The sequence below is a fragment of the Vicugna pacos genome, unplaced genomic scaffold (assembly GCF_048564905.1).
Source record: "Vicugna pacos unplaced genomic scaffold, VicPac4 scaffold_106, whole genome shotgun sequence".
NCBI lineage: Eukaryota > Metazoa > Chordata > Mammalia > Artiodactyla > Camelidae > Vicugna > Vicugna pacos.
This window is the reverse complement of record NW_027328786.1, coordinates 185,294-197,397: the sequence shown is the minus strand read 5'-3', so window position 1 is coordinate 197,397 and position 12,104 is coordinate 185,294. Positions and strand designations below refer to the sequence as shown.

The 12,104-nt window shown below is 41.5% G+C and overlaps 1 protein-coding gene across 1 annotated transcript in view; it reads right to left on the bottom strand.

Annotated features, from left to right (window-relative positions):
• The window catches only part of LOC140694866 (trafficking protein particle complex subunit 9-like), a 109,866-nt gene that overhangs the window by 76,368 nt on the left and 21,394 nt on the right, over positions 1–12,104 (bottom strand). Inside the window, exons 6-10 of the mRNA XM_072957891.1 lie at positions 9,388–9,447; positions 9,132–9,289; positions 8,733–8,853; positions 3,527–3,636; positions 2,064–2,187 (exon numbers count right to left, since the gene is read on the bottom strand). Of these exons, the coding sequence (XP_072813992.1) occupies positions 2,064–2,140 (77 nt within the window). The 5' untranslated portion in view covers positions 2,141–2,187; positions 3,527–3,636; positions 8,733–8,853; positions 9,132–9,289; positions 9,388–9,447. The remainder of the gene's footprint in view (positions 1–2,063; positions 2,188–3,526; positions 3,637–8,732; positions 8,854–9,131; positions 9,290–9,387; positions 9,448–12,104) is intronic.

Below are 12,104 nucleotides of genomic sequence, written 5' to 3'. Positions count from 1 at the left end.
GCATCAGAGCTAGGGATTATGCCCGGGCTACCCTGCAAAACTACTGCCCGCCACACAGCCCCCAGCCAGCAGGTCACCTGGAAGTCACAGCAAGTGCCCCACCCAATCCAGAAGCCTCTTCATTTGCCAGCATCGCTGATGACTGGTTTCCAAACTTTGGTCAGTTTCGCACAAAACAGCACCTTCAACTGTGAAGCAGAGGGTTTCTCTTCTGCTCCCCATCCTTACTGGTAATGTCAAGGAAAACAAAGAGGCCTTTTCTCAACACTTTTATAATGACACCCTCCCACCCACAATATTCATATGCTCAAGAGCTTTGGATCCACGTGATTTTCTTTCCCTTATGATAAGCGGCTCAAAACACTGCGGGATTCCTTCTATTTAGAGGGTATTTGTACTCAGTTTATCGGCTTTAATCTGTTTTTGTCTCTCTTCAATATCCCTAGCAGTTGCCACCTCTTACTCCCTTCAGCAGCCTCCCTCCCAACATCTACTCTAGGAAATCAGCTGTGATGAGGGGCCCTGGGGCAGTCACAGACGATGCAACTAAGGCAAAGAGAGGGTCCATAATTTGCCCGAGAAGATCAGCTTCAACCCCCAACAATGTGTGTCACGTCCCTGTGTTTAACTCTTATGCTAAGCAAGATAACTTTTTGTAGATTATGGTTATAAACAGATGAGGTATAAAAATACATACAAGGACACACATATACTCTAAGATGCTCACTAACTCCACTATTTTGTTTCTACTTATTTCTATTAAAAAATATTAAGAACCTCTGCAGTCAGTATAGCAAAATGTTACTGGGCTTTAAATCCAGAATATAGAGGTGTTAAATGTGTCATTACTCATACTTATTTGTATGTTCACAATACAAAATTATTTGAAAGTCCCTCTCACCTCCCCCTACTCACTACTGGCTCTCACCTGAGCTCCCAGACCACACATCTAACAACCTTTCACTTTACCCACAGCTGAACTCATCAGTTTTCCGCAGAACTCCCTCTGCAGCTTTCCCTCCTCAGAGCACAGAAGGACCATCATTTACCTCATTAATCCACCCAGAAACCTGGGCCTTACTCCATCCTACATTCACAGACAGCCTTCATCCTTTCCTTTTTACCATCTAAACATGCCTTCAATATGTTCGCTTTTAAACACTGACCGTCCCACCGCTCAAGTGGAAGCCACCAACACTGCCCACCTGGACTCACGAGTCTCCTACGTGGCCCCACAGCCACTCTCCCCTACTTGAGACAAATGGGACTTTGTCACTCCCGCGCTTTTTGGACTCTTTTCAGACCCACTCTTCTTAGAAGAAACTCCAAGTTCTTCACCAGGTGAAAGTCTTTGCCATGAAATTGTCACCTCAGGGAGGGCAGGACCCGCCCTCTCCCCTCGGCCCCGCCCTCTCCCCTCGGCCCCGCCCTCTGGCAGAGCATCAGCTTGGGAGGACCTGCTGAGCTACACCAGCCTGTATTCTAAACCTGGTCTGAGTTCTTAGCAAACTGCTTCAATTATCCATACAATTCCAAGGTAAATTAGAAAGATTTTAGATGTTGAGCTAGACTATTGATTTTGGGATTTTGCACTAGCAACCTGCAAGGACATGTTCTAAAGATTCTGTCTTCTTAAAACCACACCCAGGTTAAAGGAGTATTTGTGGAATGTCTTCGGAGGAAAAGGGACTGTACTTTTACAGGCTTTATGTTTTATAACATGAACAACCCGGACAGGGTCACAAATGGAACCGCCTCACAAGTGACAGAAGACAGGTGAGAGGCACAAAGCAACAGGTTGCAAAGATGGTAAGAGCAAACATGATTCTCCAACCCCCCCAAAAATTTTTGAAACAACCAAAAATTCTGAATTTTAAAAGTAAGAGAGTATCATATAGAGAAATGAAATAAATAATGCTCTTCATCAGGGTTTCAAGATCTCACTCCAGAGTTTTTAGCAGGCCATACTGAATCCTAGCACAGAAAAATCAAATGGACTTGTAGTGAGAAAGTTCCAGGAAAACTGCAGTAATTCCTCCACTTGTGTAAGGACATACACTCACCTGCTGAAGGTGAATGTAAACCGCATTCTGGATAAATTCGAAAGCTTCCAGGCTCCGCTTCTGGATGCCAAGGACATGGACAGCTTGGAAGCATGCTTCTAACTCAGTCATCGGCATTTTTACACTGCAGGGGAAACGGAGGCACCCAGTCAAGAGCAGAGATGTTCCTGTCGTGTCTCACAGGCCGTGCCTCGGGGATTCAGTGCCCTGCAGCAGCCCGGCCCCAGGCAAGGACCAGCAGCGTTTTCCACCCAAGCAGGAGGGGCACTGTGCTTGAGAAAGCCCATCTCCGATGGGGGCAAGAGGGGCTGGTAGGGTTCAGTGAACCTATAAATGCCCACAGAAATATGCCTGCATTCATTCAAGTGATGCAAACAACTGTAGCAGGCTATTTAACAAAATTTCAATTATCAGTGGAAATTTTGCCATTCCTTTCCGCTTGTCCCCTGCACTCTGAGACAGGCTTAGGCTCTCTTACACCTGCAGCTCTGTGCAATAGTTGTGAAGTCATTTTACTTTACAGATACCACGGTTCTGCCCAGGGTGATATCCAGCCCAGAGAGGTGGCCCAGGCCAATTTAAAGCTATGTGGCTTGCGTGCGGGGGCAATTACAGGAGCTGGTTCTGGAGCCAGGCCCCTCCCCACCTCTGCTCCCCTCTCTCCCAAGGCCCCGCTGTCAAGCACTCAGGCTCCGTGATCTTATGTCCTACTCTTCTACTCTACTCCAAACCCTTTTCCTTTTGTTTTTTTCCCTAATTATTCCCAGCTGGAATGATTTTTCAATCTCAATATCTGAAAAAAATTCCTGCAGCCGAAAAAGAGGTCTCCAGAGGTCAATGCCCATATGCTGGTTCCTGAAGAGAGCCCCTGGCTACGGGGACCCTCACCAACACTCACGGGGCATCAGAGATGTTGCAGGGTCGGCCACCCCCTACAAGAGTTTGCTGTCACCCCAATGCCTGCACAGCATCCCTGCTCACAAAATATAGTTGGTACACTTATCGGTTATTAAGAAGCAAAAATACAAAATTGCTCGTATTTCTTACTAATATTATCTATGAAGCTGGAAACGGAATTGTAATAAAATGTACAGTTTTTACCCTATGTTAAATCTGTTCCTTTGAGTTTAAACCTGTGCCCTGTTTCCTAGGCTCAGACTTGGTAGCTCTGCACCATTTGAAAAAGAAAGTTGCCTTTAGCCTGAAATCTGCAGGAAAGCCTATTCTCCTGGCCCTGATCTTTAAAAATGTTAGCTCATCTGCACTTCTGTAGAGATGGCAAGTTGCATAATAGAGAATAGCCTTTGTTTTTTTGGAGGTTTTACAGGGGTACCATGATTTGATCCACATGGACAGCTGCAAGAACAGCGGATTCAAAGGACAAACAATTCATAAAGCAAGAAGTATGCAACAACCAACCACAACCCCCCCCTTTTTAGTATAAAAGGAGACTGAATTCTTACTTGGGGAAGATAGTTCTCCAGGACATCAGTCTGCCGTCTTCTGGGTCTGCCAGCATTGCAAGTGAAGTCACTATTCCTTGCTCCAACACCTCATCTCCCGGTTTATTGGCCTGTCATGTGGCGAGCAGAACGAGTTTGGACTCAGTAACAAAATGACTGCATTGGAGGTAGTATGTCTCCAATGTTTCCTCATTTCCAATATGTAACATGCACATCATTTATGATCTAGTGCAAATAATTCATCAAAGACAACCACAAAAAGAAACTATACTCACCTAGCTATCAACACTGAAGTCACAACCTGTCAATTTTATATGATGTTGAACAACACAATGGAAAAACCTAACATAGGGAGTTGATTCCACGGAAATAAAATTATTTCTACTCCTTCAATACTTTTTCTTTTCTTTTCTATTTTGTTTTGTTTTGCTTATTGAAAGGAAAATAAAAGTCAAGTCATTTTATTTCACGTATTTTTGTTATAGCTACATTCTTTAAATACTACAAAGAGATTTAAACTGCAAAAAATTGTTCATATATTAGTATAAAGATATATACACAATCAATGGGGATTAGGAAAGGAATGGACATTTACTAAAAATCCACTGCAATCTTGTCTTTTACAAGCATATCCTGGAATATAAGCTATATGATCCAGGGGGCTCCACCCCCATTCTCACTGTTGAGTCCCTTAGCAATCAACTACTAAGGCACCAGCATAGAACCATGTGATCAGTATTTTAGGAATAAATTAGGGAATTAGCACATTCAATTCTAAAACAAAAACCCTAAAATAAATACTGAACTTATTTACAGATAAAGAAAATTGGAACCAAAAAAGTAGTTATTTCCCCAAGGTCACAAAGCTAATAACTGGTAAAGACAAGATTTGAACTCATCTGCCTGATTCTAAAAACTAAGGTGGAAATCCCATTTGACTGGGGAGGGTCCAGCAGCAGAGCCTATCACCCTATCTTTGTTCAGATCTAGCCTTAGACAGCCTGAGACAGCACCCCATTCCTATGGAACTCGAGGGCAAATGATAACAATAAGGATTTTATATCCAGTAGTTTGTTAGGTCTCATTTATATAAAGTGTCAGCAGGTCAGCAGAAAAACTCTGGAAAATATGAGTGGGTCCAGAGCTTTCTGCTGATTAGTAACTCAGTCTCTCAGGACATAGTGACCTTCCCATGAGAGGCCTCATGGACATAAACTAAAGGCAGCTGGGCAATGAAAACTAACAAGAACCTGGAACTCAAGCAAGAAGGTTCCCTGCCATCCCCCACCCAGTTGCCTCTTCACCCGCGTGGACACGATGGCAGGAGACCCAGATTCTTGTCTAAGTTACATCATCATGGATTCTCATCCATAATAATGTATGACTCTATGCCGCCTTATGTCCATTAAAACTCAAATATGATAACACCAATATCTCAGCAGAATATCTATGTCTCCACTTCCTGTCTTCTAATAGGAGAATATTTTTATGGACAAAAAGCAGAAATCCAATTTAAAAAACCATGCACGAAGCCAGGTGAAATTCTGCTTAAGAGACTGCTCTCACGCTGAGTAAATGAAAACTCAGAAAAAGTGGCCCTTCTCCCTCAGTAAATGGGAGGTAGCCTGATGTGTGTGTGTGTGTGTGTGCACGTGTGTGTGTGTGTAAATCAAATACAATGAATTCTGGGATGTGTACAGTTTTTTTAAGTCACTGTCATTTCATGGGAATGAGCCAACATTTAAATAATTTGAATCTAGTGTTCTGAGAGAGTCTCGGGCTCTTGGTGGAGGAGGTGAAAGGGGAGAGTGAAGGAGGAAAGAGGTACATGAAGCAAAGAAGTAAGAATACTGCCAGGGAAAGGCAAGACGTTAGTTTTGTTCTTCCTTGCACCACATACAAATTAGGGACTCGCTTTCTGCTGATGACTTATCGAGCACTGAGTTGCAGGAGAAGAGGGGACAGCTCATTGCTCACTGAGCTTGTGACTGTACGTGGCATCTTATAGACACAAATCATTTACCCTGATCAAACACTCTAGCAGCAGGCTGTAATTCTTCTGTTTTGAGAGACAACAAAGCAGGAGTTCAAACAGGATGCATAACTTGACAAAAGTCAGAGGTCCAGTAAACTAAAGAGGATTAATTCAAACTCAGATCTGAATGCAGAGTCTTATCTTCCCACTCCCAGGACTGGAAAATCCTTAACACAGGCTCCCCAGCTCCCCTGCATTGTTCCTGGCACCAAGCATTTGCCATGGCAATGGTCACCATTTCTCACAGACACAGCGCTCTGTGCAGCAAATGACCTTGATCAGACCTTGATCATCTACCTGCCACGCCCACCAGGCTTCACCATACAGGCAGGAAAGCTGGCTTTCAAGTGCATACAAAGCCATTCCTTGTCTAACCTGGGCTCTTCTGTGGTTTCTCCAGCCTAAAGGCAGCCATGAAACTGCTCACAGTTTGTACATGAGCCACACTACCTCTCTCCATCTGTCTCCCCACCTATACTACTTAGCTATGAACATTTTGAGAATCTTCGACACAAATTTTTAAAAACAAAAAAGAAAGGATTCTGGAACAACTACTTAATACTTACAATTTTAAATGACAAAATACAAAGTGAGTATTTACAAACCGAATCTTCCTTTCTAAATTTCAGTTTTAAGCGTTTAAAAATATAATAGCAAAAAATTTTCACTTACAAAATTGACAAAAACATAAACAATAATCTGGAATAAGTTAAAAAATAATGCCCATGTTCTAAATGGAGAAACTTCAGGGCTGTACTGAGTGGTAAAGTAAGAGGTGAGAATGTAGAGACATCAACAAATTGCATGGAGGAAAGCAGTTTTGTAAAGATGTAAGTTCTCATCAGAATAATTCAAAACTTACTGAAAACTCCCATGACAACTCCAATCTGATTTTTTTTAACTTGAACAAAATATTTTGGAATTCTTCAGGAATAATAAAATCATAATACTAGACAAGAAAATTTGGGATGGAAGAAAAGAATGAAAAAAATTCAGACTGCCAATTATTAAATAAATTTTTACAATATGTAAGTTATGGTGCTGGAGTAAGAAAGGCAGATTGACAGAAGGGAACCATGAGCTCAAAAAGAGACTCTAGTGTACACAAGTATATTGTAAAGGTGGGATTTCAAATCAAAGAGAAAAGTATGACTTCAGTAATTGTCCTGAGACAATCAGACAATCACCTAGAAAGAATAAATACTATTCCTCTCATAAGGACCACAAGATAATTTACAGACAGTGATGTAAATATAAAAAAGTACTAATAACAGCAAATACAACACTTTGCTCTTATTAACTCAACTTACCCTTACATTAACAAGTACTATTATCATCTCCATCTTAGAGATTAAAAAAAACCTACAGAGGAGATTTATTCCAGTATAAGAAATTATTTTTAAGAATAATTTCAAAGATAAAACACATAAGGAATACATTTATTATCATAAGAATATTTTGAGACACTACCAAAATAAAAATCCTCCTAAACAAAATGAAAGGAAAGAAATGACAAGAAAAAGCTCTGTGATACATGTTGTTGAAGACAAGAAGTTAATGTTCATAACATACAAAGAGCTGTCACAAACCAACAAGAAGCTCCCCCACTTAAATGTGTGCAAAGGATAAAAGGAATCATTCATTTTAAAAAAGTCAAATGGCTAATGAGTGAAAAATGCTCAATACCTCACTGGTCATCAAATGCAAACTAAAACAATGAAAAAGCACTTTTGCTCATCATATTGGCAAATATTTTTAAAAGATATTCTATCTAGTGTCCATCTGTGGGAGAAGAAACCATGAGCGACATTTTCAGAGGACGACATGTCAATGGATATGTAAACTCTGAAAAACGTACGTACACAATGACTCAACACCACTTCTAGGAATCGTTTCCTTTAGGAAAAAACAAATTAGGTCCAAAAAGATGTACCCATCAGGGCATTTACACAGCACTGTTTACAATGGTGGGAAGAAAAACTGAAGTGAAATCATATCCAGCAATAGAGAATTGGTTACATAAGTAATTGTGCATCTTTTCATTCCCCTATGGAAGGAATTTCTAGAGTTACTTGAATGGAGTCTGTGATGAATGTAAATGTCACATCCAGGGACTAAATTTCCAGAAGCCTTAACTAAGGGAATACTCATAAAAGATCACAGGAATGTCTGTACAAGAAGGATGCCAGTCAAATATCCTTTCTGACAGTGGAAAATGGAGAAAATTTAACTGTCCACCATCAAGACAATGATGCGGTAAATCACGACGAGCTGCGAGCAATGAGGGAGCCAGCGTTTCGCCGTGGTCCAGGGCCTTGTCCACAGCATTCTCTCACCAAAGGTGTGCGTGGGAAAGAGACCACACCCGCAAATCAGGAGACCCCTCCACTCTATCTGAAAGGACCGGGTGAGTCTGGAGTGGGAGGACGTCTATGATATACACCTGAGTGATTAAAGCGAGCTGCAGAAAAACATATAGTATGGTCTCATTTTTAAATAAAGCATATATACACACACGTATACATGGAATTCTCATATGTGTGTATATATGTATGTCATAGGCATAAAGGTCATGAAACATATATATCAAATTTTCAACAGTTTTTACTCTTCGGAAATAAGGGGAAGGGAGGTAGGGCCTTCCTGTACCACCACAGTTCTCTTTTCAGTATTTCAGTTAAGTATACTTGGAATTTAAAAGTTTATTTAAGTCTGAAGTAAAATGGACAATGCCTCCACAAGACAGAATGCTATACTGGTCATCAAAAATCATGCCAGAGGAGATAGAATATTGTAGAAAAACATATAAAAAGCCAAATGGAAAATGGAGGTGTCCACACAGTAAACAGTCACAGAGTGCTCTCTGGTTTTTTATGACAGAGGTGATCCACACTGATGAAAATATACGTTAACGTCTTAATTATTATCTTTGAATAGCGGGACAAGGATAGCCTCTTTTGCCCCCTTTTTCAGAGTTATTATTTTAAATGCACATTCGTTTTCATCTGAAAAAAGCATTTTTGGGTGTGTAGTACTATGCATTGGAGAATAATACAAGAATACTTAGAGAAACAAGTAACTAGGAGACAAAGCAGCAGCATCACACAATGTAGGACGGGCGATCCTGATTAACACCACGCAGTTACATAAGGACCCACAAAGTGAGAGCACCTGCTGTAACAGGGCGTGGCCAACTTCTATTTGTCAGCAGTGTCTTCAGGGCTGAGGCAGTTCTGAGCACGGCCAGTGTCAGTGCTGGTGTCTTGATTGATGCTACTGGGGGTGAGGGCACCTGCAAGCCGAGAGGAAGAACAGAAATCATCCTCTGCCTTTTCTGTCTTGTTTCTTTGTTACTTTAAAAGAGAGCCATATATAAGATAAACCGTGTATCTCCCCAAATGAAATTTCAGTAATGAAACCGTTTTTAAAGACTTCACAGCTTATATTCTGCCTATAACTGTCTTTTCAACAAAGATCATATTTATTAAATGTTAATTAACTCAGTTAATTAACTCCCTGTTGAAACATTCTAGTAAAGAACATGAAATGCAGTATGTAAAAGAACCACACCTGCAGTGACTAGCTCAGCTGTCTTGACGGCAGTGCAGTCAGCCCCCACCATCCCGTGGCCCTGAGCTCCTGATGCTGGTAAGAGATTACGCTGCCGCCTCAGATGGAGAGAAACGGTGAAAGCATTTCTTGAACCCTACAGCACTGACAAAACATAACTGACAAATCCCAGGCCCCTTTGAGGCTCTCATTTTCTGTTTCTGGCCAACCCCCATCAATGAGCAGAACCACCCAATCCCCGAGCCATGGGACTCACGTGGGAAGCAGTTTTGGAGAAATTTCCAGGTATAGAATGTAACCAACTATACATAGAACTCTGAAAAAGAAAAGATGCCATACTCTGATTTTGGAAGACACTCAAAATATTCTCCTAAGCCTTAGTAGCTGGAAAGGCTGGGCTTCTCCTAAGTCACTTATTTATTTCACAGCCAGTAAGCATCTCCCTCAAATCCTGCTTCCCTGTGTCTGCTGGGAGCTTGAAGCACACTGCTGCTGTCGATCTTATAAGTCACATGGCAGAGAAATGTGTCTCACGCCTGCAATCCTCACACAGGCTCGCCTCCTAGCCTCACTGTCTGAACTGGGCCCCATTTTCTCACCTGTTTATTTGGTATCTGTTCTTCTGTAAGCTACCTGAAATGCGTTTTGGAACATGTCAGAAGAAGCAGTGGGTTGAGAAATGGACAGATTGAGAGGTGAGAGATGGGCAGACAGAGAGAGAGACTCCAAGAAAAGGGGAACAAATAAAATTTCCTATGCAAAACCCTCTTCTAATCAGGGAAGGAAACCACCACGGAAAAGTGTGAAGAGGCAGGTAGCTTAGGACTGTTTCCTGGATTCCATGAAAAGTAATACCAAGAGATGAGAGGGTAGAACTTTAAATAGTAAAAGAAAAAAAGCACGCATGCTTGAAAAATATATCTACAATATGTACTTTCTAAAGAATAGACTGAAATCAGCAGGGCCCAATAACACTACACTTGGGTATTTACAGAAGTGAGAATCCCATCTCCAAACCACAAGGCATCCCTTCAGAGCACTGACAGTCTACATGGGGCGGTCATAAAGCCATCACCGCAAAAGCTATGCTACCCTGCACTTACGAGGAATGAGCAGCTGTGCTCAGGCTGCCCATGCGCATCATTTACACCCCACAGCACCTCTACGGGGGGGACGCCTAGCGAGCCCCGTCTCTGCAGGACAGAAAACCAGTTCTGGAGAGGCTAAGCCGACTTACCAGTTCTCCATCTCACAGGACTGGTCTCTCCAGAGCAGGACACGAACTCGGACCCACGATTGTAACCATGGTACTACAGTGCTTTGTGTGCTGTTTGTGTGTATAATACATTTGTTTCTATCATGAAAGGTTACTTAATAAATGATCGGTTGTCTTGTCTATCTCATTAGCTCACAATCAATCTTTATACTGTTGAATTGTACTCTTTTCCCCTGAAGAAAGGAACGGAAACAGCGGGGGTCAGAAAGAGGTGGGGCTCCATTCTTTATCTGGGATCTCATCTCATCGAAGTCTCCAAACAGGGAAAAGGAGCAAATGTTCTCTTTATCTTTTAAAGAGAGGGCTCCAGTGATGGTGACTTATTCAATTACAAAATCAAGGCTGGGGAAAGGGCACATGCAGCAACTAGAGCAGTATCAGCTGTAGGAAGGTCAAAAGTGCTCACGGGAGGGCTCAGGGGGCAGCCTCATTTAATTTCAATCAATAAAACAATAACAAACTCTAAAAATACTGGCCTACAATGGATTAGCTCTTTCTTGACATCTAGCAAGTTTCCACAGCCCACATGTAACATTATCGGGAACCAGTGAAAGGAAGAGTCCACAGACAAGGAAAATCAATGCCACAGGCAGGCTGAAACCCAGGCTGGAGTTTAGGAAGAGAAAGGGCATAGTTAAGAACTGGGGAAAGGCTGGGGAAAAAAATCATCACAAGGACTCTCAAGCATCATCCAACAATCATATAATCATTCATTCAAGAGAGAGTTACTGAGGTCGTATTCTGTGCAAGATTGTACAGCGGGTGAAGCAAGAGCGCAGCGTCCATGGTGGCAGCAAGTTGCGGGGCTCAAATACACTTCTGATCCCGGTACCTTGCACACTTGTCCTCAATATAAAGGCAAAGATAATTAAAGTAAAATAATACTCTGTAAACTCAAAGCATTGTTGAAAATAAAAAGTTAAAGAAGACCTAAATACCAGGACAGACACTCCACACACATTCCCCTATCAAAAGAAAGTGCTCTTGGAATGGCAGTGCTCCCCAGAGCGATCCGTATATTCAACGTGGTCTCGATCACAATCCCAGCGGGCTCCTCTGCAGAAACTGACTATCTGCTGCTACAATTCATATGGGAATTCAAGGATCTCAGTAACCAATACGTACTTGAAAAAGAAAAATTTGAGAGGACTTATAATTCTCAATTTCAAACCTTACAACTGTATCTCCAGGTGAGATTAGAGGCCATTGTGAAGTTATTACTGTGTTAATCCTTATTTACTAAATTCTCTACAATGAATATTACTGTTACAATAAGAAAAATAAAAAGTAAGTTATCCTTTAAAACATGCACACCGATTCATTCATTGGGAAAAAATTATTCTATCAATTAAGAGATAAATATCTATTGAAAAAGGACAACTTAAAAACAAGAGTGCATTTGCATTTTTCATAAATTGAAAACTGAAAAGCACAAAGACGTCAAGTTTCTAGGGAGACCAATGCAACATATTAATAGTTATTTTCAGAAATTCTAATTTAACAATAAAAACTCTGGAAAGGGAAAATCGTGACTGAGAGCCAACTGCAAACACATGGAGAGCAAAGGCCTAGAAATCACAGTTCCTTTAACTCTGCTCCTAACACAATAGGAGAGGAAATTCCTCACTGAGGGGACAGTGGAATCCCATGCATAAGACAGGATACACAGTACAAACTGCACTAGAATTGGGGGTGAT